We start from the raw sequence: 24792 nt of genomic DNA, 5'->3' as shown, positions 1-24792 counted from the left end.
AGGAGGGATTTGGGATGCACCGGGACGCAGCACAAAGCAGCGGGGACCTCGAGGACAGCCCCACACCTTTAATGCACAGCCCCATAACACCCCCCCCGCCCTGCAGCCCCCATCCCCACCGTGCCGGGGGGGTCGGGGACAGCTCCAAAATCCGACAGACATTTGGATGAGCTGCTCCTCTGCTGCTGTGGCGGCGGCGGGAGGGATGGGGAGCCTGGGTACCATGGGTGCCGTGAGCTCGGGTCCCCACGGAGCACAACGAGGAGGATGAAGGAGCCGGAGCGCAGTGGGATTTGGGCACCGCAGCAGCCCGGAGGCGAGGTCGGCCCCGTGGCTCCTTGGGGGCGGCTGGAATTGGGACGGGGGCGCACGGGGCTCCGGGACCGGGAGCCCTCAGAAGACGAAGGAGCCCGTGGGGTCCGTGCGGACGCTGAGCGCCCGCTCCGCCTGGGCGATGGTGTCGTCGGCGCGCCGGCTGAGCTCGCGGCACTCCTGCAGCACCTCCCCAAACTGCTTGTACGCCTCCTCGATGATGGAGCTGCGCCGGGGCGGCGGCGGCTCCCAAAAACTCGCCTGCACCCAGGGCTGGGCGGCGCGGGGTGGCGCGGGACCGGGACCGGCACCCGGCGAACCATCCAGGTCGCGGCACAGCTGGAAGAGCTCGCTGCCCCGACCCGAAACCCGCTCGCCGTCAATGGCCTTGAGGCCGGGCAGCGCCTCGGCCAGCGCGGCGCGGTAGGCGGCGGAGGCGGCGCAGACGGGGTTGCTGAGCTGGCCCAGGGCGTCGCGCAGCCGCAGGCTCTCCAAGCGCCGCAAGCCGGCCAGGCAGCGCAGCTGCTGCAGGCTGCTCACCAGATTCCCGGCCAGGTTGAGGCTCTGGAGGTTCTCGCAGGAACCCAGCGGCTCCAGGCTGGAGACGCGGTTGCGGGAGAGGTTGAGGACGGCCAGCTGCTTGAGGCCGGCCAGCGGGCCCAGCTGCGAGATGGAGTTGCCGGAGAGGTCGAGCCACTCCAGGTGGGCGCAGTCGCCCAAGCAGCCCAGGTCGGCGATGCCGCGGCCCCGCAGGCGCAGCAGGAGGATGGAGTCGAGGGCGAACTGCCCGCTGCTCGCCTTCAGCAGCTGCGCCGTGATCCGCAGCCCCGCGCCCTCCTCGCCCTTCTCCCCGTGCGCCTCCATCCGCGCCGTGCGCCCTGCGGGGACCCCGAGGGTTGGCACCGGCACAGCCCCCGCAAGACCCCCCTGTGGGGCTCAAATCCCCCCCGTGAAGCTCAGACCCCCCCCGTGGGACCCCCTCCTGACCCCCCCGGGGCTCTCCGTGGGGTGCTCGGGGCAGGAGGTGGGGAGACACCGGGGACCCCCCCCACCTCTCCAAGCACCGGGACCCCCCCGCGCGCTCACCGAACGGTGGCTCCTGGTGGCCCCCTCGGCTCCGCCTCCCGTTGCCGTGGTGATGGAGGGGGAGGGGCACCGGGAGCAGCACCGGGACCGAAGGGCATCGGGGGGGGGGAGAATGTGGGGGGGGGATGGGGTGGATGGACGGACGGACAGACAGACAGACGGACGGACAGATGGCACCGAGGGTCATGGCACGGCAGCGGGCTCGTGGCACGGGGGGGGGGGGGGGCTGCACTTGGGGGTCCCGGGGGGTCTCCTCCAGCCTCAGCGGTTCTGCGATCCCAGGGGTGGGACAGGTGGGCGCATGGGGTGGACGGACGGACGGACAGATGGATGGATGGATGGATGGATGGATGGACAGACGGACAGAGGGGTGGATAAACGGACACTCGGACACCTGAATAAATGGATGAATGGACGGACGGATGGAGCAGAGGAATGACGAGATGGATGGACGGACAGACAGATGGGAGGGATGGCTGGGACAGAGGGGAGGACAGACAGACGGACGGATGGGACAGAGGGATGGATGAGGGTCCTCCAGCCCCCACACCCCTCACCAGCCAGGGCTGCTCCCACGGCTGCCGGGCACCCACGGGGCCACGGCCCTGCCTGCACTGGGGCTGATGTCCCTGTGCCACCGCCGTGCCCTCACCAGTGTCCCCAGTCACGTCCCCATGCCCTCACTGGTGTCCCCGGTCACGTCCCCATGCCACCACCAGTGTCCCTGGTCACGTCCCTGTGCCACAGCCGTGCCCACAGCCCCGCCGTGACCGCTGTCCCCAGACACATCCCGAGCTGGAAGGGACCCACAGGGCTCACCGAGCCCAACCCCTGGCACCGCACAGGTCTGCCCAAAATTCTGAGAGCAGAGCCCAAACGCTGCTTAAACTCAGCCTTGGTGCCGTGCCCGCACCCCTGGGGAGCCCCTTCCAGTGCGCAACCACCTCTTGGTGACAAACCCCTTCCCAATGCCCACACCAGCCCCCCACCACCCTTCCCTCCGGGGGGCCGCAGCCCCATCCCGGGGCCGGATGGTGCCTGGCGGCCACGGGAAGGGCGGCAGCGGCAGGGCCCCGGCCCCCTCCCTTCCGTCGCGGCGGTGCCGGCCCTGCCAGCTCCGTGCCGGCCGCAGCAATAACAGGAAACCCAGCCGGGAGCCCCACGGTGCTGCAGCGGGGAGATAAACGAGAACCACCACCGCCAGCCCCCCCGCTGCTGCCGGGGCTGGGGGCACCCAGGGGATGGGGATGTGCCAGCTCGCCCCGTCCCCGCTGTCCTGCTGCCCTCCTGGCACCGTCACCGGCTGCCAGGGATGGCGAGATGGGATGGGGATGGGGTGACACAAGGCTGGGATTTGGGGTGGGGGCAGCATCCCCGGTGGGGAGCCCGGTGTCCCTTTCCCGTGCCAGATCCAGCAGGAGCTGGATGCTGCCAGCACGGCTCAGCCCTGTCCTGCGCTGCCCCACGCCGAGGTTCAGCACCAGGCACCTTTTTACGTGTGCTGCTGCACGGCTCCCGCCTGCGGTTGCGGCCCCAGGCTCGTGTTTTCTCCCCCCTTCCAGCAGCAAACAAGCGCGGATTCAGCTCGGCGCGCCGCAGGACGGTGGAAAAAACAACCCGCAGGCATGCGGCCGGCGCCAGGAGAGCCTGCAGCACCGCTACCTGCCCGGGAACCCCAGCCCTGCCTAAAGCCGAGGGGTTTTGGGGTGGGAGCGTGGCCCCACGCAGCCCCCACGCTCTGCTGCATCCCACCAGCCCCGCGGTGCTGGCACCCCACACACCCCGCACCGTTCCACTGGCTCCTGCTCAGCCCCACAACATCCCCAGGGAAACTTGGCAAAGGATGGTTTATTGGCATTTACGAATTGTTCCTGCCAGGGGGGAGCCTGCCAGGCCTGGGCAGGGCTGGGAGCAGGGCTCGTGCCCCCCGTGCGGCTGCGGGGAGCTTTTCCCCCAGGTGCTGGCCCTGCTGCCCCAGGTCCACCAGCCCTGCCACAGGCCAGCGCTCCGGTGCTGGAGCCGCCTCGCTGGGCCCTGCCTGGAGAAGGGCAGCGAGCCCAGACGCAGCGTCCCGGTGCCGGGGCCAAGAGCATCATCGGGTGCCCTGCACTGTCCCCATCGGCAGGAGCACGGCAGCTCTGTCCTTGTCCCCATCTCGATGCCACAAAGGTCCCCGGAGCTGGGCACTCCACGTCGGAGCAGCCGGTTCCTCTCCTTGACCGCGGTGCCGGCGCAGGACACGGAGCACGGCAGCCCCGCGGGCAGGGGCTCAGCTCCCGGCGCTCAGGTGGCGGGGGCCGGGGCCACCCAGCTCTGCCGGGGCGCGGGGGCCGTGGCGTGGGTGCGCTCGTGGCGCAGCAGGTGGGTCTTGCGGCTGAAGCTCTTGCCGCACTGGGTGCAGATGTAGGGCCGGTGGCCGGTGTGCACGGCCTGGTGCCGCGCCAGGTTGGTCTTGGAGCTGAAGCGCTTGCCGCACTGGGCGCAGCCGTGGGGCCGGGTGCCGGTGTGCACCGCCTGGTGCCGCGCCAGGTGGGACTTGCGGCTGAAGCCGCGGCCGCACTGCTCGCAGGTGAAGGGGCGCGCGCCGGCGTGCGCCTTGGTGTGGGCGATCAGGTTGGGCCGGGAGCTGAAGCAGCGCCCGCACTGGGGGCAGGCGAAGGGGCGCTCGCCCGTGTGCACCCGCAGGTGCCGCAGCAGGTGCTGGTTGTGGGCGAAGCCGCGGCCGCAGTCGGGGCAGGCGAAGGGGCGCTCGCCCGTGTGGGTGCGCTGGTGCGTGGTCAGGTTGGGCTTGTGGCTGAAGGTCTTCTCGCAGTGGGGGCAGGCGTAGGGCTTCAGCCCCATGTGCCCGCGCAGGTGAGCCGTCAGGTGCCGCTTGTCGCTGAAGCCGCGGCCGCACTCGGCGCAGGCGAAGGGCCGCCCCTCCAGGTGCAGCCGGCGGTGGGACGTCAGGTTCTTCTTCCAGCTGAAGCTCTTCCCGCACTCGGGGCAGGGGAAGGGCTTCTGCTCGGCGGGCGGCAGCGCGGTGCCGTCGGCCGGCTCGGCGTGCAGCTGCTGGTGCCGCAGGAGGTGCTGCTTGTGGGCGAAGCTGCGGCCGCAGCAGGCGCAGGCGTAGGGGCGCTCGCCGGTGTGGGTGCGCAGGTGCCGCACCAGGTGCGTCTTCTTGCGGAAGCGGCGGCCGCACTCGCTGCAGGGGAAGGGCCGCTCGCCCGTGTGCGTCTTCTGGTGGGAGCGCAGGTGGATCTTCTGGCGGAAGCGCCGGCCGCACTGGGCGCAGGGGTAGGGCCGCTCGCCCGTGTGCACCCGCAGGTGCCGGGTGAGGTGCGCCTTCTTGCCAAAACCCTTCCCGCACTGGGCGCAGGCGAAAGGGCGCGGGGGGCCCGGGGAGCCGCACTGCCCGCACGGCCGGGGCTGCGCCGCGCAGCAGCAGTGCTGGCAAGCACCGGGGCCGGCCAGCCCCTCGCCCAGCAGCGGCCAGGCGAAGGCGGGCAGCGCGCCGTAGCCCAGCTCCGCCGGTTCACCGGGGCTCGGCGGCTCCGGTTTGCAGGCGCCCGCGGCGGGCGGGGAGGCGCTGCCCGGGAGCTGCCCCGCCAGCAGGGCCTCGGCGCTGAGGCTGGCCGGCCACTCCTCGTCCTCGTCCTCCACCTTCACCTTCCGCACCAGCCAGTCCTCTGCGGAGCACAGAGCGGGGCCGTGGGGACGCGGTCGGAGCGCCCCGTGCTACGGACGGGCGGCACCGCCGCGGGGACCCAGTGATTCTCACCGTGTGCCCCCAGCGTGCCCGCACCGTGCCGACCGGTGGGTTTGCCACGAGCTGGTGGTGCCGGCACGGGAACCTCACCTGAGCAGCCGAGCTCCAGGCTGCCGTGCCCCTGCACGGACCCCGCGTCCCCGCCGCCCGCCTGCTCCTCGCCATCGCCCTCAGGCAGCGCCTCCGCCTTGGGGACCAGCAGCCTCGCTGCCAGGAGAAAGCGTGGTAAAGCCGGGGATCCCCTCCAGATCCCCTCCAGATCCAGGGACCCCAAGGTTTTGGTACCCACCTGAGCCGGCGCAGCCCGCTGCCTCCGTCTCCTCCACCGGCGCCTGGGTGCGCGGCTCCTCCGCCTGCTCCGTGTGCGGCACCGGCTCCGGCTTGGTGATGGGGACACCTGCGTGGGACAGCACCGGGGTGGCTCCGGCTCCCAATCCCAGCTCCTGGCTCCCCCCTGGGCCCCGCACCCCAAAACCCAGCTGCAGCGGGGCTGGGGGCCGGCACCACCGCCTAGCCGGGCCCCCGAGCTCGTGGCTCTGCGGCGGGCACGGGCGCAAACCCGGAGCCCCCGGTGTGGGTGTCGGTGCCGCTGCCTTACCCAGGGCGAGGAGGGCGTCGAAGCTCTCCCTCATGGTGCCGTCCTCAGCGGCCGCTCCCGTCGGCACTTGGGGGGGGCTCAGCCCCTGCGGGGGGCATTGGGAAAACCAGAGGGGAGCAGCTGGAGCCCCCCGGCCTTGGGGAGCCCCCAGCACCCCCAGTGGGGACACGGCACCAGCGCTGCTGCCCCATCCCGGGCACCCCGAGGGGGTCGTGCCCCCTGTCACCCCTGTGCTCCCCCCCCGACCCCCAGCCCTGCCCTGTCCCCCCCCCATTGCCCCATTTCTCCCCGTGTCCCCCCCGTGCCCCCCACTGCCCCTGTGCCCCCCCAGCCCCTCCCAGCCCTGCTCTGTCCCCCCCAATTGCCCCATGTCCCCCCTGCGCCCCCCACTGCCCCCTGGCTCCCCCACCCCACTGTCCCCATCCCCACGCCCCCATAACCCCCCCATAACCTCCCCAAACCCCCCATAATCCCCCATAACCCCTCCATAGCCCCCCGTAACCCCCCCATAACCCCCCTATAAGCCCCTATAACCCCCGATAACCCCCCCATAACCCCCCAAAACCCCCCCACAGCCCCCTCAGCCCCGCACCCAGCCCCCGGGGGCGCGCCTCCCCCACCCCCCCTCCGCCCCCCGGTGCTCGCCGCCGAGCGGGGCCCGGCCCCGTTCCCGTTCCCGTCCCCATTCCCGTTCCCATTCCCGGTGCCGACCCCCCCCGTGCGCCCCTCTCCGTGTCCCCGGGCCCCCTTCCACCGCCCCTACCTGCGCCTCCGCCGCCTCCACCGGGCCCGGCCCCGCCGCCCGCCCCCCCGCCCGCGGTGGCCGCCGGTCCCCCCCCGCCCCACCGGGGCCCCCCCCAACCGGCGCCGCCGCCCCCCGGAGGGACCGGGACGGAGCCGGGAGCGCACCCGGGGCCCCGCCGCTCGCCCCCCGCCGCCGCCGCGCGGCCCCGGCCCCGGGGCACCGGCACAGGCGGGCAGCGGGACTACAGCTCCCGGCAGCACGCCCGCCGTGCGGCACCGCCCCGAGCCGAGCCGAGCCGAGCCGAGAGGTGCCGAGCCGTGCCGAGCCGTGCCGAGCCGTGCCGGGCTGTGCCGGGCTGTGCCGGGCTGTGCTGTGCCAAAATGAACTGTCCTGGGATGTGCCAAGCTGAGCCAAGGTGCCCTGTGCTGTGCCAAGCTGTGCCGAGCCGTGCTGTGCCATGCTGAGCTGTGCCAAGCCAAGCTGAACCAAACTGTCCCGGGCTGTGCCGAGCCGTGCCAAGGTGCCCTGTGACATGCCAAGCTGAGCCAAGCTGTGCTGTGCCAAAATGAACTGTCCTGGGATGTGCCAAGCTGTGCCAAGGTGCCCTGTGCTGTGCCAAGCTGTGCCGAGCCGTGCTGTGCCATGCTGAGCTGTGCCAAGCCGAGCTGAACCAAACTGTCCTGGGCTGTGCCGAGCCGTGCCAAGGTGCCCTGTGACATGCCGAGCTGAGCCAAGCTGTGCCGTGCCAAAATGAACTGTCCTGGGATGTGCCAAGCTGTGCCAAGGTGCCCTGTGCTGTGCCAAGCTGAGCCAAGCTGTGCCGTGCCAAACCAAACTGTCCTGGGCTGTGCCGAGCCGTGCCAAGGTGCCCTGTGCTGTGCCAAGCTGAGCCAAGCTGTGCCGGGCTGTGCTGAGCCGTGCTGGGCCATGCTGAGCCATGCTGAGCCAAGCTGTGCTGTGCCAAACCAAACTGTCCTGGGATGTGCCGAGCCGTGCCAAGCTGCTCTGTGACATGCTAAGCTGAGCCAAGCTGTGCCGGGCCGTGCTGTGCTGTGCTGAGCTGTGCTGAGCCATGCTAAGCCAAGTTGTGTTGTGCCAAACCGAACTGTCCTGGGATGTGCTGAGCTGTGATGAGCTGCCCTGTGCAGTGAAAAACTGAGCCAAGCTGTGCCGGGCCATGCTGAGCTGTACTGGGCCGTGCTGAGCCATGCTGAGCCAATCTGTACTGTGCCAACCTGAACTGTCCTGGGATGTGCCAAGCCATGCCAAACTGCTCTGTGCCGTGCCAAGCTGAGCCAAGCCGTGCCGGGCCATGCTGAGCCATGCTGAGCCATGCTGAGCCATGCCAAGCCAAGCTGAACCGAACTGTCCCAGGCTGTGCCGAGCCGTGCCAAGGTGCCCTGTGACATGCCAAGCTGAGCCAAGCTGTGCTGTGCCAAACTGAACTGTCCTGGGATGTGCCAAGCTGTGCCAAGGTGCCCTGTGCCGTGCCAAGCTGTGCTGAGCCGTGCTGGGCCATGCTGAGCCGTGCCAAGCCGTGCCAAGCCAAGCTGAACCAAACTGTCCTGGGCTGTGCTGAGCTGTGCCAAGCTGTGCTGGGCTGTGCTGAGCCATGCTGGGCCATGCTGAGCCATGCCAAGCCAAGCTGTGCTGTGCCAAACCGAACTGTCCTGGGATGTGCCAAGCTGTGCCAAGGTGCCCTGTGCTGTGCCAAGCTGAGCCAAGCCATGCCGGGCCGTGCTGAGCCATGCTGAGCCGTACCAAGCCAAGCTGAACCAAACTGTCCCGGTCTGTGCCAAGCCATGCCAAGCTGCCCTGTGCCATGAAAAATTGAGCCAAGCCGTGCCGGGCTGTGCTGAGCTGTGCTGGGCTGTGCTGAGCCATGCTGAGCCAATCTGTGCCATGCCAAACCAAACTGTCCTGGGCTGTGCTGAGCCATGCCAAGGTGCCCTGTGCCATGCCAAGCTGAGCCAAGCCAAGCTGAACCAAACTGTCCCGGGCTGTGCTGAGCTGTGTTGGGCCGTGCTGAGCCATGCTAAGCCAAGCTGTGCTGTGCCAAACCGAACTGTCCTTGGATGTGCAGAGCTGTGCCAAGGTGCCCTGTGCCGTGCCAAGCTGTGCCGAGCCGTGCTGAGCCGTGCTGGGCCATGCTGAGCCATGCCAAGCCAAGCTGTGCTGTGCCAAACCAAACTGTCCTGGGATGTGCTGAGCCGTGCCAAGCTGCTCTGTGACATGCTAAGCTGAGCCAAGCCGTGCCAAGCCAAGCTGAACCAAACTGTCCAAGGCTATGCCAAGCTGTGCCAAGCTGCCCTGTGCCATACCAAGCTGAGCCAAGCTGTGCCGGGCCATGCTGTGCTGTGCTGGGCTGGGCTGAGCCATGCTGAGCCATGCTGATCCAAGCTGTGCTGTGCCAAACTGAACTGTCCTGGGATGTGCCAAGCTGTGCCAAGGTGCCCTGTGCTGTGAAAAACTGAGCCAAGCTGTGCTGGGTCGTGCTGAGCCATGCTGAGTCGTGCTAAGCTAAGCTGAACCAAACTGTCCTGGGCTGTGCCGAGCCATGCCAAGGTGCCCTGTGACATGCCAAGCTGAGACAAGCTGTGCCAGGCCATGCTGTGCTGTGCTGAGATGTGCTGGGCCATGCTGAGCCATGCTGAGCCAAGCTGTGCCATGACAAACCGAACTGTCCTGGGATGTGCCAAGCCATGCCAAGCTGCCCTGTGCCATGAAAAACTGAGCCAAGCTGTGCCGGGCCGTGCTGTGCTGTGCTGGGCTGGGCTGAGCCATGCTGAGCCATGCTGATCCAAGTTGTGCCATGCCAAACTGAACTGTCCTGGGATGTGCCAAGCCGTGCCAAGCTGCTCTGTGACATGCCAAGCTGAGCCAAGCTGTGCTGGGCCGTGCTGAGCCATGCTGAGCCATGCCAAGCTAAGCTGAACCAGACTGTCCTGGGCTGTGCTGAGCTGTGCCAAGCTGAGCCAAGCTATGCCATGCCAAACCGAACTGTCCTGGGATGTGCTGAGCTGTGCCGAGTTGCCCTGTGCTGTGCCAAGCTGAGCCAAGCCATGCCGGGCCGTGCTGAGCCATGCTGAGCCGTACCAAGCCAAGCTGAACCAAACTGTCCCGGGCTGTGCCAAGCCATGCCAAGCTGCCCCGTGCCATGAAAAACTGAGCCAAGCCGTGCCGGGCCATGCTGAGCTGTGCTGGGCTGTGCTGAGCCATGCTGAGCCAATCTGTGCCGTGCCAAACCAAACTGTCCCGGGATGTGCCGAGCTGTGCCGAGTTGCCCTGTGCCGTGCCAAGCTGAGCCAAGCTGTGCCAAGCCATGCTGTGCTGTGCTGAGTTGTGCTGAGCCATGCCGAGCTGTGCCAAGCTGAGCCGACCTGTGCCAGCCGTGCCATACCATGCCATGCCGTGCTGTGCCACATTGTCATGTGCCATGCCAATCCCAGACGAGAAATGCTGTACCGTGCCGAGCCGTGCCAAGCCACGCAGTGCTGAGCTGAGCAGCTCCCTTGGGCTGAACCTGGCACTGGAGGGGGCAGCGGCGTGGGGACACGGGGACACGGGCACAGGGAGAGGGGCACAGGGACAGGGGCACAGGGACACGGCACAGGGAGACAGGCATGGGGACACAGAGGGGGACACAGCTATGGGGACACAGGGATATGGCTCTGGGGACATGGGGAAACAGCTATGGGGACACAGGGGGACATGGCTCTGGGGCTGGGAGATGAGCAGGGGGCCAACGAGGGGCAGGGAGCAGCCAGCAGGGAGCTGTGGGGCTGGGGTCCCCCCGGGCTGGGGCTGTGGAGCACGGGGACTTGGGGGGACGCAGGGCTGTGGGGCAGGGACACAGGCTTGTGGGGCTGCCCTGTGGTGTCCCTGTCCTTGTGGGGCCCTTTCCTGTGGGTCTGGGGGCTGAGATGTGCACCCCCCCCATGCATTCCTGGCAGGGATGAGCGGGACCAGGACGTGGGGATCAGGAGCATCCGTGTCTGGCGCAGGGGGGCCATGGGGCAGGATGCTGGACAGGGCACAGCCACTGCAGGGGCACCAATCCGCAGCGTTTTGCCCTAGAAACGGCATCGGCCTCCCCTGGGGCCACGGGGGGGTCCCCACGGCAGGCAGCTGGGCCCAATCGCCAGCCCCGCAGCTGGCCCTGGCCGGCCGGACCCACCTGATAAAAAGCTGCCCCTTGGGGCAATTTTGGGGCTGCGAGAGATCCGGGAACAGAGGACGGAGCGCTGCGGGTCTGGGCAGCCCCAGGTGAGGGGCTCTGCTGGGAGCGGGGGGCATTGGGCACTGTCCCTCCGAGCTCCAGCCCTGGCACAGTCCCACCGAGCAGGGGGCACCCCCTGGGCACACCCACGGGGTCTGGGACCCTGTCCCCATCACCAGGGACCCCCAGGGAGGGGAGGGACCCCCAGCTCTGCCTTTACCCCTCGTGAAGTGGTGAAAGAGAGCAGGGGCCATCCCTGGGGGGAAAGTTTGGGCACTCCCCAGGCTCTGTGGGCTCTCCAGCAGCGCCGTCACCAAATCCTCCTCTCCAAAGGTTGGCCGGCGCTCGCAGGCAGCGGTGAGCCACGGCGGGGATGGCACGGCCCCGGCAGCCCGGTGGCACGGGCACGGGCATCCTGGCCTCGCTGCTGCTCTGGGCTGCAGCCGAGGCTGCCAAGGGGTGAGTCCTGCGTGGGGAGCGGGGCCGGGCTGGCACAGGCTCCCGGTGACGCCGGCGGGTGACCGGGTGCCGTGGCAGGCGGTGGTGCCAGCAGACGGTGCCGGTGACGGAGGAGGAGGTGGTGTCCCCCCGGCGTGAGGACGTGGTGCCCTGCCCCAGCATGTACCAGTACAGCCTGGCGGGCTGGAGGATCGACCGGGACCGCATGCGCCAGGCTTACGGAGGGGACCGCGGCGTCCCCCCTGCCAGCGCCCAGCCCGGCTCCGGCACCCCCATGTGCTACGTCTACAAGTGAGCTCCAGGGGGTGCACGGTGTCGGGGAGGGCAGGGGGCACCAGGGGATGCCCGTCCCCGTGCCCCTCGCCCTCAGCCTGACTCCAGGGCTCCCCCGGCTCCGCAGACCCCCGGAGACGCGGCCGGTGGTGAGGAACCGCACGGTGCTCGCCTGCTGCGCCGGCTGGAGCGGCCCCCGCTGCACCGAAGGTAAGGGGCTGGCAGAGGCGCGGTGGCACCGTGGTCCCCTGCACGCCGGGCTTAGCAGGCAGCAGGGGGGCATCGCAGTGCCACGGGGACGAGCTGCATCCCTCTGCCGCAGGGGAAGGCTCGCTGGGGCACTGCTACGCCGGGTGGCAGTGCCAGGACGCGCCGGGTGCCCGCAACCTCTCTGCCGTGAGCATGGCCGAGTGCTGCCACCAGCCCTGGGGGCACAGCTGGAGGAACGCCTCCTCCGCGCTCTGCTTCGCCTGCGCCCACCAGCCCCTCGCCGGTGGGTCTGGGGGTCCCGAGCTGTAGGGGGACGGGTGCAGGGCTCTGCCAGGCACTTGCTGAGTGGTGCTCGCCCCCCCGGCACAGGAGATGTGCCCCTGCCCGCAGCTCCGCGGGGTTCGGTGGCACGGCACCAGCGTCCTGCTGCCAGCTGCCTCGCCTGGGCTGGCTCCCGGTACCGCAGCTTCGACGGGAGGCACTTCCACTTCCAGGGCGAGTGTGCCTACAGCCTGGCTGCCTCCGCAGATGGCACCTGGGCTGTCACCATCGCCATGGGCAGCCCGCAGGTACCGGCCACCCCCAGGGCTGCACGCGACGGGGAGATGTGCACGGGGTGGATGGAGAGGGTGGCTGGGGTTAGCCCTGTGTTGGATGGCAGAGGTTCCATCCCCGCTTTGTGCCACAATATCTGTGGCTGCTGGGTCCCTGCCATGCCCCCATTGTCCCCCTGCTCACAGCCTCTATCCCGCAGGTGCTGCACATGACATTTGGGCTGGACACGGTGGTGGCACGGGGCCGGAACGTCTCCGTGAACAGCGTGGTGGTGCCGGAGGGACAGCCCCACCTGCACGGCGGTGAGGGGCAGCTGGGTTCTCCTGTCCCCATGGGGCACTGCTGGGGACCTGGTGGCTTGTGGCACCAGGTGCTGCAGGGGGACAGTGCCAGCTCAGGGGGGCCACATGCAGCAGAGCCCCACTGGGTCCCCTCCTCGTCCCTGTGCCCTCCTGACCCTGATTTTGTCCTCGCAGGGATCAGCATCACCTGGCTTGGGGACTTTGTGGCCGTGGAGAGCGGGCTGGGCGTGCGCGTGAAGGTGGATGGGCGCGGGACGAGCTACGTGACGGTCAGCGCCGAGCTGTGGGGCAGCACGCGGGGGCTCTGCGGCCCCTACAACGACGACCCCACTGGTAAGGCCGGCCCCTCGCTGGCACCCTGCATGGCGCAGCAGTGGCAGTCCCAGGGGTGGCCGTGCCAAGGACGGGTGGTGCATCCACGGCATCCCTTGCCCAGATGACTTCCTGCGGGTCGGAGGGGATGTGGCCCCGTTTGCTGCCAGTTTTGGGAACTCCTGGAGGATCCCCGATGCCAGCTCCGAGGTACCGGGGCTGGGCAGAGCTGGGAAATGGAGTGGATGTGGCCGAGCAGAGCGGGGCACCGTGCCCAGCACCCAGCTGGGCTCTTTGGGGCTGTCACCTCAACCCCATTCCCAACAGTGGGGTGCTGGGGGGTCCCTCATGGGTTTGCCCCCGCTCTGATGCCCCCCACCCGGGCACAGCTCTCTTGCAGGGACGCGGTGGAGCCCAGCCCAGGCTGTGCAGCAGGCAGTGCAGCACGGCAGGCGGCTGAGGCTGTCTGCGGGGAGCTGCTCGCCGAGCCCTTCAGCCAGTGCCACGGCGCGGTGAGTGGCACCGGCTCCGCGGGGCTGGGGGCGCACGGCCCCGCCACCCTGACGCCGCCTCCTGCACCAGGTCGAGCCCCACGGCTTCTACGAGGCCTGCCTGGATGTGCACTGCCGGGAGGGGGGTGTGGGACCCTCACCACCCCCCGCTGTCTGCGACACCTTTGCGGGCTATGTGCGGGACTGCGCCCAGCGGCAAGCCTACATCAACTGGCGCCGACCGGGCTTCTGCGGTAGGGATGTGCCAGGGGATGCTCGGGTCCCCAGCCCCTTTTTCTTCCCCCACCCTGCTGCGTGCTGCCAGCACCCACGGAGCTCGTGGGCACCCCGATGGGGTGTGTGTGCGCCCTGGTGGCTCATGCTTGCCCCTATCCCCCACGCCCCCCTTGCCCAGGGCAGCACCCCTCCAAAGGGAGCTGCATTTGGCCGAGTGAATCCCGTTCCCTGTGGCCTGGGGTGCTGGGGGGAGCGGTGCTGCTGCCTCGGAGCTGAACCCACAGCCGGGTGGCTTGGCTGGGTGGGTGGGTGGGGGGCTTGGTGGGATGGATGTGGTGGGACATGGTGGGACGTGGCAGGAGGGATGCAGTGGGGTGCCACTGAGTGGATGTGGTGGGACGTGGTGGGATGGATTTGGGACGTGGTGGGATGGACATTGAGGGATGTGGTGGGACACAGAGGGATGTGGTGGGACGGATGTATTGGGATGTAATGGGATGTGTTGGGATGTGTTGGGATGTGGCCGAGCTGCGCCCCGGTGTCCCGCAGAGCGGCAGTGCGGCCGTGGGCAGCGGTACTCGGACTGCGTGTCCTCCTGCCCCGCCAGCTGCGCGGCCGCGGGTGCTGCCGAGGAGGGGCACTGCCGGGACGACTGCGCCAGCGGCTGCGAGTGCGCCCCGGGGCTGTACCTGGCCGGGGGGGGCTGCATCCCCCAGAGCGCCTGCCCCTGCCTCCACGGCCGCCAGCAGTACGCCCCGGGGCAGAGCATCCGCCAGCGCTGCAACCAGTGGTGAGTCCTGGGGGGTGGCAGAAGGGGGGAAAAAGAAGTATGGGGGGGCACACGGCGTCCCCTGCACCGTCCTTGTTCCCTCAGCACGTGCCGGGGGGGCCGCTGGCTCTGCACCCAGGACCGGTGCGCGGCGGAGTGCGCGGTGCTGGGGGACCTGCACTATGTCACCTTCGACCAGCGGCGCTTCTCCTTCCCGGGCGCCTGCGAGTACATCCTGGTGCAGGTCAGGATCCAGGGGGTTTGGGGAGGGGGTGCACGGTGAGGGGGGGTGCTCAACACGCTCTCTGCCCGCAGGACTTCGTGGAGGGGACGCTGCTGATCACAGCGGAGCAGGAGGCGTGTGGTGGCCGCCAGCCCCTCAGCTGCCTCCGGGTGCTCTCCGTCACCGTGCAGGGCGCCTCGGCACGGCTGCGCAGCACAGGTGACACACATTGGGGGGCAAAGAGGTGACAGGCAGTGGCTGGGGGGGCTCCACGCACCCACACACCCCCCTCTTTGCTCTCCCCATGCAGGCGAGGTGGAGGTGAACGGGCGGGAGGTGCCGCTGCCCTTCGCCAGCGCCGCGCTGACGGTGCGCCGAGCGTCCTCCTCCTTCCTGCTGCTCCAAGCCTTCGGCACCCACGTGCTGTGGGGGCTGGAGACCCCCGCGGTGTACATCACCCTCCAGCCTGTCTTCGCCAACAAGGTGAGCCCCTCTGGGTGCCACTACCCCCCTCGCACCCTCGCCAGGCACCCAGACCGTGCCCGAGCGCTGTGCCCGTGCCGCAGGTGCGGGGTCTCTGCGGCACCTACAACTGGGACCAGGGGGATGAGTTCGCCACGCCGGCAGGGGACGTGGAGGTCGGCGTTGCCGCCTTTGCCAACAAGTACCGGGTGTCCAGCGCCTGCCCCGTGCTCGGCCCCGTCCCCTTTGAGCCCTGCAGCACCTACGCCCCGCGCCGGGAGCTTGCCGCAGCCGCCTGTGCCGTCCTGCACGGCGCGTCCTTCCAGGTGCCGAGCAGCCCTGCGCCTGGCCAGGAGCTGGCACCGCGGTGTGCGCGGTCTGATGTGTCCCCTCCTGTCCCCAGCCCTGCCACCACCTCGTGGACAGGGAGCCCTTCCACCAGCTCTGCCTCTACGATGTGTGCGCCTGCCCGGCCGGCAAGCAGTGCCTGTGCCCCGCGCTGGCTGCCTACGCACGGCAGTGCGCCCAGGAGGGAGCGGTCCTGTCCTGGAGGAACCAGAGCTTCTGTGGTGAGGGGTGGGGTGGGATGGGATGGGGATGGGATGGGGATGGGATGGGATGGGGATGGGGATGGGGATGGGGATGGGATGGGATGGGATGGGATGGGATGAGGATGGGAATGGGATGGGATGGAATGGGATGGGTATGGGGATGGGATGGGATGGGATGGGATGGGATGGGATGGGATGGGATGGGATGGGATGGGATGGGATGGGGATGGGGATGGGATGGGATGGGGATGGGATGGGGATGGGATGGAGATGGGGATGGGATGGGATTAATGGGATTAATGGGATGGGTGGCAGTGCAGGGCAGGGCAGGGTGGCTGCCTTCAGTCACTGCACCTTATCCTTCCCTGCAGGCGCACAGTGCGGCGGGGGCCAGGTCTTCCAGGAGTGCAGCAGCCCCTGCGGCAGGACCTGCGCCGACCTGCGCCTGGACGGGGCTGGCTCCTGCCCCGAGCTCGACGGCCTCTGCGTCTCCGGCTGCAACTGCCCCGAGGGGCTGGTGCTGGATGACGGCGGGCAGTGTGTCCCCAAGGACGTCTGTCCCTGCCGGCACGGCGGCGAGCTCTACCCAGCGGGCAGCAAAATCCGGCAGGGCTGCAACGCCTGGTGCGTGCCGCGGGGACCCCGGGCGCTGTGTCCCCAGGCTCCGGTGTCATCGGGGGGCGATGGGCTGCCCCAGGGGACAGCCTGTGGGGATGTGGTGGCAGCAGGGACCGGACGGGGACAGGCTGGTGCCGGAGGTGTGAGGTGGTGGCAGGAGACACCTGATGAAATCACCCTATGGCCTGTTTGTGACGGTGCGGCAGGATAGGTGGGTTTCATTGAATGTCCCTGCCACGTGGCGCCGGTGTCACCTCTGAAGACGCTGTCCTCAGACCCCTGCTGGGGCTGGGGGCCGAGCTCCAGGCTCCAGCTGCCCTCCTGGGGCTAAGGACAAGCCCATAGCCGTGTGGGGACCTGGGTGCTGCTGGAGGCCACCTCCCTTTGGGAGCAGCATTTCGGGGGGCCCCAGGGGTGCTGGGCATGCTGTGGACCCCAGCATGGGGCTGGCTGGGGGGGTCCCATCCATCCTACCCACCCCATACTCCCCGAGGCTGATGCCCCACATGGGGGTGCCAGCCCTCACCGCAGCCCCCCCTGCCCACCCCAGCGTCTGCGCCGCGGGCTCCTGGAGCTGCACCGATGCCCCCTGCCCCGAGGCCGCCTTCTGCCCCGGGGACCTGGTCTACGCCGTCGGGTCCTGCCTGCGCACCTGCGACAGCACCGAGCCCAACGGGACCTGCCCGGGGCTTGCTGACGGCTGCGTCTGCCCCCCAGGCACCGTCTTCCTGGTGGGTGTCCCCCCGGTTCTGCTGCCCTCATGGGTGGGCACCAGGAGGGGTTGGGCACTGAGGACTGGGAGGCTCAGGGATGGGGCACCGGGGGCACTGGGGAGGTGGTCGGGGGAGGTGGGATGTTGGGTAGAGGGGTGCAGGGGACGTGGGGTGCTGGGGAGCTGGGGAATGTGAGGCATTGGGGAATTTGGTCTTAAGGATATGGGACACTGGAGAGCTGGGCTATAAGGGGCTGGAGAGGGCTGTGGGGGGCAGCAGGAGCTGGGCATTCCCCAACCCATCTGTTGGCACCCGTGCCCGGGTGTCCCCACGCATCACCCGGGGTGGGCTCGCACGGCTCTGATGCCCGCAGGACGAGCGCTGCGTGTCCCCGGAGGAGTGTCCGTGCCAGCACAACGGGCGGCTCTACCAGCCCAACGACACCATCGTCCGGGACTGCAACACCTGGTGAGCCCCAGCCCAGCCCAGCACCGCGGTGCGGAGCTGCCACGGTCCCCGCGCTCAGCTCCGTGCCCCCAGCGTGTGCCGGTGGCAGCGGTGGCGGTGCGGCAGCGAGGACTGCGCGGGGACCTGCGTGGCCACGGGGGACCCCCACTACATCACCTTCGACGGGAAGGCCTTCTCCTTCCTGGGGGACTGCGAGTACGTGCTGGTGCGCGAGGCCGGCGGGCTCTTCGCCGTCACCGCCGAGAACGTGCCCTGCGGCTCCAGCGGCGTCACCTGCACCAAATCGGTGGTGGTGGCGCTGGGCAACACCGTGGTGCACATGCTGCGAGGTGAGGGGCGGCCCCACGCTGCAGGAGGGGTGGGTGAAGGGTGGGGGGGGGGACACGGCCACCCTCACAGCCCCGCTGCCCCGCAGGGAGGGACGTGACGGTGAACGGGGTCTCGGTGCGGCCCCCCAAAACCTACAGCGGGAGCGGGCTGACGCTGCAGCGCGCCGGCCTCTTCCTGCTCCTGCTGTCCCGCCTGGGGCTGACGGTGCTCTGGGATGGAGGTGAGACCCAGGAGGGACATGGGACACCATGTGGGGACATGTAGCAGCCCCCAGTTTGCCTGGAGCCGTGCCCCATCCCGTCCCCAGGCACGCGGGTGTACGTCCGGCTGCACCCGCAGCACCGGGGCCGCGTGGCCGGGCTCTGCGGGAACTTTGACCGTGATGCGGAGAACGACCTGGCCAGCCGGCAGGGCGTGCTGGAACCCACCGCCAAGCTCTTCGGCAACTCCTGGCGCGTCAGCCTGCTCTGCCCCGAGGTGGACGGCGCGGACACGCAGCACCCCTGCACCGTACGGAGCGGGACGGGATGGAGGCGCCCGCTGCGGGTGGCTGGTGGAGGGAGGGAAGGATGCTCAGGGGTGATGGTGTGGGGAGGGGGGCTCCTTCCCGTGGTGGTGATAGCTGCCCCCCAGGAGAACCCACACCGGGCAACGTGGGCCCGCAAGCGCTGCAGCGTCCTCACGCAGCGCCTCTTTGCGCCCTGCCACGAGGAGGTGCCGTGCCAGCGCTTCTACGACTGGTGTGTCTTCGATGCCTGCGGGTAGGTGCTGGGCTGCAGACATCCCCTGGGAGGGGGTCCCGAGCCCCCCCTGCCTGTCCCCACCGCAGCACCACCCCGCTGTGCCCTTTCGGCAGCTGTGACTCCGGGGGGGACTGCGAGTGCCTGTGCACGGCCATCGCCACCTACGCCGAGGAGTGCGGCCAGCGCGGTGTCCACATCCGATGGAGGAGCCAGGACCTGTGCCGTGAGTCCCTGTCCCCGGTGCCAGGGATGGGCTGGGGGGTCCGGGCTGGGGGTCCTGCTCACCCCAGGGCTGGCAGGATACAGCCCCGTGACCCCCCTGCCTCCGCAGCCCTGCAGTGTGACGGGGGGCAGGAGTACAGCGCCTGCGGCCCCCCCTGCCCCCAGACCTGCCAAAACTTCGGCCTGGAGCTGCCCGAGCACTGCGACACCATGTCGTGCCTGGAGGGCTGCTTCTGCCCCGAGGGGAAGGTGCTGCACGGTGAGCGTGGGGCCGCCGTGGGGCTGCCGTGGGGATGGCCCACGCCGTGCCCACCAACACCTCTCTGTCTGGGGGCAGAGGGCAGCTGCATCGACCCCGCCGAGTGCCCGTGTGTCTGGGAGGGCATCGCCTTCCCACCCGGTGCTGGGGTGCAGCAGGGCTGCAAGAACTGGTGAGTGGGGTGCGAGTGGGGTGTCCCCATCCCTGGTGCCCCCGCGGCACCAGGAACAGAGCAGGCACGGGGGCACCACGCACCAGGACTGAGCCCCAGCCACCCCGCAGCACGTGCGCGGCCGGGCTGTGGCAATGCGCGCCCACCGCCCAGCCCTGCCCACCCCAGCCCCGCTGCCCCGACTCCGAGTTCCCCTGCCGCACCAGCGGGCGCTGCGTGCCGGGCGCCTGGCTCTGCGACAACGAGGACGACTGCGGGGACGGCTCGGATGAAGTCTGCGCCCCGCGCTGCGCCCCCCACCAGCACCGCTGCGCCGGGGGGCAGTGCGTGCCCTGGGGCGCCCGCTGCGACGGCGTGCCCGACTGTGCCGACGGCTCTGATGAGCGTGGCTGCCCCCCACCTGCCTGCGCCCCCCCGGAGTTCCGCTGCGCCAGCGGCCGCTGCATCCCCGGGCACGTGTCTGCGATGGGGAGCTGGACTGCGGCTTCGCCGACGACTCGGATGAGGCAGGTGAGCGGCCCCAGCACGCTGCGGATGGCTCCGCGTGTTCCCGTGCCCCGTGGTGAGGGTGCCCCAACGCCCCTGTCCCCAATGGGGGGGTCCTTGCCCCATGGTGGGGGTCTGCCCGCTGTCGCCGCAGGCTGCAGCCCGACCTGCGGCACCGGGGAGTTCCGCTGCGCAGCAGGGCGCTGCGTGCCCTACCCGCACCGCTGCGACGGGCACGACGACTGCGGGGACTTCAGCGACGAGCGGGACTGCGTCTGCCCCGCCGGCCGCTTCCAGTGCCCCGACGGCCTCTGCCTGCCCCTGGCCGCTGTCTGCGATGGCACAGAGGACTGCACGGCTGGCACGGACGAGGCGTTCTGCCCAGGTGAGGGAACGTGGCCATGCCGCCCGCGGGGAAGAGCCCACTGTGGTGGCATCGCCCCTGGGGACTGTCCCCTTCCCTGCAGGCCGGGTGACCTGTGCCCCAGGACAGCTCCCGTGCCCCGACGGCTCATGCATGGGCCAGGCAAAGCTCTGTGACGGCGTCTGGGACTGCAGGGACGGCTGGGACGAGAGCCCCGCACGCTGCAATCGTGTCCTGGGCCACTCCCGTGCCTGCCCAGCTGCCCACGGCGCCTGCCAACGGCACAGCAGGTGAGGGACATGAGTGTCCCCTGCACCCTGCTATGTCCCTGCCATCTGGGGGGCTCACCAGGAGCACCCCACTCGTGGCTGGGACGGAGAGGCCAGGGCTGCCCCCTGCAGCTCTGGGGGTGACGCGTGGGGACCGTGCACGGGGTCCCTGCTCACTGTGGCACCCCGGGGTGACACCTCCAGCTCCCGCGTGTGGTCCCTACGAGTTCCCGTGCCAGAGCGGGGAGTGCACGCCGCGGGGCTGGCTGTGCGACAGCGAGGCCGACTGCCTGGACGGCAGCGACGAGCTGGGCTGCAACCGGAGCTGCGGGCTGGGGCAATTCCCCTGCACCCTGGGCGCCCACTGCATCCCCCATGGCCACCTCTGCGACGGCGTCCCCCACTGCCCTGACCACTCCGACGAGAGCGCCGACACCTGCGGTGAGGCGCCGCGGGTCCCCAAGGGTCCCCATCCCCTGGACACCCTCTGGGGGGGGGGCAGCGAGGCTCCACACCCCCTGGGGTCCTCAGAGTGGCTCAGGGGACCCGTCCCAGTGCGGTGACACCTGATGGGGTTGTGTCCTTGGCGCAGGCTCTACCCAGATCCCGCCGTGCCCGGGGCACTTTGTGTGCAACGACCGCGTGTGCGTGAACGCGTCCAGGGTGTGCGACGGCAGCCTCGACTGTCCCCAGGGCGAGGACGAGCTGGCCTGCGGTGAGGGAAGGGGGGGTGGGAGGTGTATTGGGGCTGGGGGGCCCCGTGAGTGCTCACAGCCCTGTCCCTGTCGCAGACAGCCACGTCCCCACCGAGGGAGGAACCGGACGGGGGGTCCCTGCACCGAGTACGCCTGTGGGGACGGCGAGTGCATCGCCTTCAAGCAGGTACGGCCACGGGACGGGGACCCCCCCTTCGTGCTCTGTGCCATGGTGGGGGCCCTGTGGGGTCCTCCCCATTGCCCTGCCCGGGGGGCTCAGCATCGCCGCGCACCGCAGGTCTGCAACGGGCTGCCCGATTGCGGGGATGGGGACGTGGCCTCAGGCTGGGTGCCCTCAGATGAGAGGGACTGCGGGCACTGGGGGCCCTGGGCACCCTGGGGTGCCTGCAGCCGCTCCTGCGGCCCCGGCCAGCAGCTGCTGTGCGCGGGGCTGCAGCCAGCAGGGCCCCGATGTGCTGCACCAGTGCCACGGCGAGGCCACGCAGGCACGGCCCTGCTTCAGCACCGCCTGCCCCGGTGAGTGGGCAAGGGGCTGTGCATGGGGCGGGGGGGCTGGGGGGTCCCTGTGGCTGGGGTGCCTGGGGGATCTGGGGGTTCCCGTGGCCGGGGATGCCCAGGGGGTCTGGGGGTTCCCGTGTCCATGGCTGCTGGGGACACCCGGGGGGTTCCCAGTGCACAGGGGATCTGGGGGTGTCCCACAGCCAGAGCTGCCCAAGGGACTGGGGGGGCTCCCACTGCCAGCACTGCTTGGGGGGGGCTTCCCATGGCTGCAGCTACCCAAGGAACTTGGGGGTCCCCATGACCTGGGCTGCCCGGGGGATTTGGGGGCCGCTTGGCGTGCCCAGCGGGGTTCCCACAGCCAGATCTGCCTGGGGGGAGGCTGTGGAGGAGGGGTCCCAAATCTTGGGCTGCCCGGGGGGGGGCTGCCTGCCCTCACCCCTCCCTCTGCCCGCAGTGGACGGCGCTTGGAGCGAGTGGGCGACCTGGTCCAACTGCACGGGGGGCTGCGAGGGGGTGGTGGTGCGCCAGCGGCACTGCCTGCCCCCCCGGGACGGGGGCCAGCCCTGCGCCGCGCTGCCCGCCACGGCCCCCGCCACCCTGGAGATAGGTGGGTGACCCCCCCCTGAGCCCCCAGCTCCTCCTGCCGGGGGCTCCCACAGCCCTGACCCCGCTTCTCCACCCCAGGCCCGTGCCAGCAGGACGGGTGCCCCCCCACCACCTGCCCTGGGGGGCTGCAGCACCGCCCCTGCGCCCCCTGCCCCGCATCCTGCGCCGACCTCGCCAGCCGCGCGCAGTGCCCCCGGGAGCAGCCGTGCACCCCAGGTGAGTCCGGGGGTCACAGGGTGGCACCAACCCCCAGCCACCAGCCCCCTCCCCAAGCCATGCCAAGACCTCCTGGGCTCGGGGGTCTCCATGGTGGGTGCCCACCCACCCACCCACCGCCCTCCCGCAGGGTGCTGGTGCCCGGAGGGCCTCGTGCTGGACGGCGAGCGGGGCTGCGTGCGCCCACGGGAGTGCCGCTGCGAGGTGGAGGGGCTGCGCTACTGGCCGGGGCAGCGCGTGAAGCTCAACTGCCGCCTCTGCACCTGCCTGGACGGGCAGCCCCGGCGCTGCCGACAGAACCCCGCCTGCACCGGTGCGCCCTGTGCCGTGCCCCACCTCGGGGAGGGTGCTGGGACCCCCTTCTCACCCCCCCTCTGTGCCCGCAGTGAGCTGCAGCTGGTCCCCTTGGTCGCCCTGGGGCGAGTGCCTGGGTCCCTGCGGCGTGCAGAGCATCCAGTGGTCCTTCCGCAGCCCCAGCCACCCCGGCACACGTGGTGCTGGCCGGCAGTGCCGCGGCATCTACCGCAAGGCACGCAGGTGAGGCCAGGGTGAACGGGCACGGGGAGGGTGGTGGCAGCAGCAGGTCCCCTCCACGTCCCCTCCCGCAGGTGCCAGACGGAGCCGTGCCAGGCGTGCGAGCACCAGGGCCGCTCCCGTGCGCTCGGGGAGCGCTGGCGCTCGGGGCCCTGCCGCGTCTGCCAGTGCCTGCCCGGCCCCCAGGTGCGGTGCTCGCCCTACTGCCCACACAGCGCCGGGGGCTGCCCGCAGGTGAGGGTCCCAGGGGGGGTTGCGCCGGGCTCGCCGGGCAGGGGAGGGGGCGCAGCGGTGGCACCGTGGTGCCGGTGGTGACGGGGTCCCCTTGTGCAGGGCCAGGTGCTGGTGGAGGGCCAGGGGGATTCCTGCTGCTTCTGCGCCTGGCCAGGTGAGCCCGGGGCTGGGGGTGCAGGGGGGGCACGGCCCCATGTTCCTCGGGGTGCTGTTCGGGAGCCGGGCTGTGGTCCTCCCAGGTGCCCACCAGGAGCTGGGTGCCGCACAGTGTCTGTCCCCGCTGCAGGTGGCAATGTGACGGCCGTCCCCACGGGGGTGACGACGGAGCCCACCCCCTCCAGCGTGCCGGCAGAGCCCCCCAGCAGCCCGCTGGCCACCTTCCCACTGCCTCCCCCGGGCGGTACGTGAGACCCCCGCTCACACAGCGTGTCCCCTTGGGGACCAGCCCTGCGGTGTCACCGCCTCCCAGGAGGGGCCGACCCCAGTCTGCTCCCCCCCAACCCCATTCCCGCTGCCTGCAGACCCCTGCTACAGCCCCCTGGGCATCGCCTCCCTGCCCGACAGCAGCTTCAGCGCCTCGGCCTCGCAGGAGGGGCACCCGGCCCCCGCCGGCCGCCTGCACCACGTCTCCCCGGGGCAGGAGCTGCAGGGCTGGGCCCCCCCAGCCGAAATCTTCCCCGGGCTGCCCTCGCAGCCACCCTTCCTGCAGCTGGACCTGCTGCAGCCCACCAACCTCACCGGTGGGTGCTGCGTGGCACCGGCACCGCTGCCCCCGGGCACTGCACCGGCACCGGTGCCACCGTGTGCCACGTCTCTGCCTCCAGGGGTGGTGCTGCAGGGGGCAGGTGCCGGCGACGCCTTCGTCACCGCCTTCCAGCTGCAGCTCAGCGCCGACGGGACGCGCTGGCACGACTACCGACAGGTCTCTGCTGGCAGCCAGCCAGAGCCCAAGGTGCTGCTTGTGCCTGGTGTGTGTGTGAGGGTGTGAATGTGCACGGGGGGGCTGAATGGAGCTTGTTCAGTTGCCCCCAGAGTGGTTCTGAGTGTCCCCTTTTGGCCAGGGATGCGGTGACCCCGTGTCACCTCCCCTCCACCTTTGGCACGCACCCGCGCGAATGCGCAGGGCTGGATGTGGGGTGCTGGAGCACGGGGAGCGCGCATGGGTGCACCCCCCCACACCCAGCCCTGCGCCCCTGCTCTCCCCGCAGCTCTTCCAGGGCAACTGGGACGCCGTCACGCCGGTGGTGCGGCCGCTGGGGCGCATGGTGCAGGCGCAGCACGTGCGCATCCTCCCGCGCCGCTTCCACAACCGCATCGTCCTCCGCACCGAGCTGCTGGGCTGCCCACCAGGTACTGCAGCCATTGGGGGGGTCTGTGGGGGTTCCCCCCACTGCCAGGACCCCCCGCTCACCTCTCCCCCTCCCCAAAGTGGCCCCTGCCCCACTCGGGGCGACGCCGACCCCACCACCCTGCGGCGTGGGCGAGTTGTGGTGTGGGGACGGCTGCGTGGGGGCGTCCCGGAGGTGCGACGGCGTCGCCGACTGTGCCGGGGGTGCCGACGAGGCCGGCTGCGAGCCCCCCCCCACCGCGGTGCCCACCCATCCTGCCAGGTACCCGCACTGCTGGGGTCCCCTCGGAGCCTGCGCCCCCACCGGAGCTGGGGTTTGGGGTGCGGGACCCCTCACTGCCCGGTTCTATTCCTTGCAGCCCCCCGGCCCCCACCAGTGCTGGCATCCTGGTGAGCTCCGGGGATGGGGGGGGATGAGACGGGGCGCAGGGGGTGGCAGCG

At 70.4% G+C, this 24792-nt stretch overlaps 3 protein-coding genes across 3 annotated transcripts in view; 1 reads left to right on the top strand and 2 right to left on the bottom strand.

Moving 5' to 3' along the window:
* Window positions 1-53: 53 nt before the first annotated feature.
* Window positions 54-1600, bottom strand: LRRC61 (leucine rich repeat containing 61). Its single transcript, XM_068673108.1, has 2 exons — window positions 1399-1600; window positions 54-1190 (listed from the first exon to the last, which is right to left on the bottom strand). The coding sequence occupies exons 1-2, from the start codon at window positions 1583-1585 to the stop codon at window positions 394-396; spliced, it is 984 nt and encodes a 327-aa protein (XP_068529209.1). The 5' UTR covers window positions 1586-1600; the 3' UTR covers window positions 54-393.
* Window positions 1601-3228: 1628 nt separating this feature from the next.
* On the bottom strand, window positions 3229-6649 carry ZNF467 (zinc finger protein 467). Its single transcript, XM_068673057.1, has 5 exons — window positions 6508-6649; window positions 5745-5829; window positions 5436-5543; window positions 5237-5353; window positions 3229-5066 (listed from the first exon to the last, which is right to left on the bottom strand). The coding sequence occupies exons 2-5, from the start codon at window positions 5776-5778 to the stop codon at window positions 3682-3684; spliced, it is 1644 nt and encodes a 547-aa protein (XP_068529158.1). The 5' UTR covers window positions 5779-5829; window positions 6508-6649; the 3' UTR covers window positions 3229-3681.
* A 3425-nt stretch (window positions 6650-10074) lies between these two features.
* Window positions 10075-24792, top strand: part of LOC137851961 (SCO-spondin-like) — a 35234-nt gene continuing 20516 nt past the window's right edge. Inside the window, 48 exon segments of the mRNA XM_068673124.1 lie at window positions 10075-11167; window positions 11246-11458; window positions 11568-11650; window positions 11763-11933; window positions 12020-12219; window positions 12405-12507; window positions 12682-12840; window positions 12944-13029; window positions 13209-13331; window positions 13402-13564; window positions 14097-14337; window positions 14422-14560; window positions 14632-14758; window positions 14850-15022; window positions 15106-15327; window positions 15405-15570; window positions 15924-16176; window positions 16721-16901; window positions 17257-17351; window positions 17424-17680; window positions 17767-17901; window positions 17989-18191; window positions 18315-18442; window positions 18538-18647; window positions 18756-18905; window positions 18984-19077; window positions 19188-19519; window positions 19522-19587; window positions 19718-19948; window positions 20031-20152; window positions 20154-20217; window positions 20401-20637; window positions 20789-20933; window positions 21012-21078; window positions 21190-21333; window positions 21335-21428; window positions 21868-22020; window positions 22098-22235; window positions 22366-22548; window positions 22622-22772; window positions 22844-23003; window positions 23103-23157; window positions 23290-23403; window positions 23525-23743; window positions 23828-23925; window positions 24212-24353; window positions 24433-24613; window positions 24711-24741. Of these exon segments, the coding sequence (XP_068529225.1) occupies window positions 11082-11167; window positions 11246-11458; window positions 11568-11650; window positions 11763-11933; window positions 12020-12219; window positions 12405-12507; window positions 12682-12840; window positions 12944-13029; window positions 13209-13331; window positions 13402-13564; window positions 14097-14337; window positions 14422-14560; window positions 14632-14758; window positions 14850-15022; window positions 15106-15327; window positions 15405-15570; window positions 15924-16176; window positions 16721-16901; window positions 17257-17351; window positions 17424-17680; window positions 17767-17901; window positions 17989-18191; window positions 18315-18442; window positions 18538-18647; window positions 18756-18905; window positions 18984-19077; window positions 19188-19519; window positions 19522-19587; window positions 19718-19948; window positions 20031-20152; window positions 20154-20217; window positions 20401-20637; window positions 20789-20933; window positions 21012-21078; window positions 21190-21333; window positions 21335-21428; window positions 21868-22020; window positions 22098-22235; window positions 22366-22548; window positions 22622-22772; window positions 22844-23003; window positions 23103-23157; window positions 23290-23403; window positions 23525-23743; window positions 23828-23925; window positions 24212-24353; window positions 24433-24613; window positions 24711-24741 (7188 nt within the window). The 5' untranslated portion in view covers window positions 10075-11081.

This window comes from Anas acuta, chromosome 2, assembly GCF_963932015.1.
Source record: "Anas acuta chromosome 2, bAnaAcu1.1, whole genome shotgun sequence".
Lineage (NCBI taxonomy): Eukaryota > Metazoa > Chordata > Aves > Anseriformes > Anatidae > Anas > Anas acuta.
This window is presented reverse-complemented; position numbering and strand designations above follow the sequence as displayed.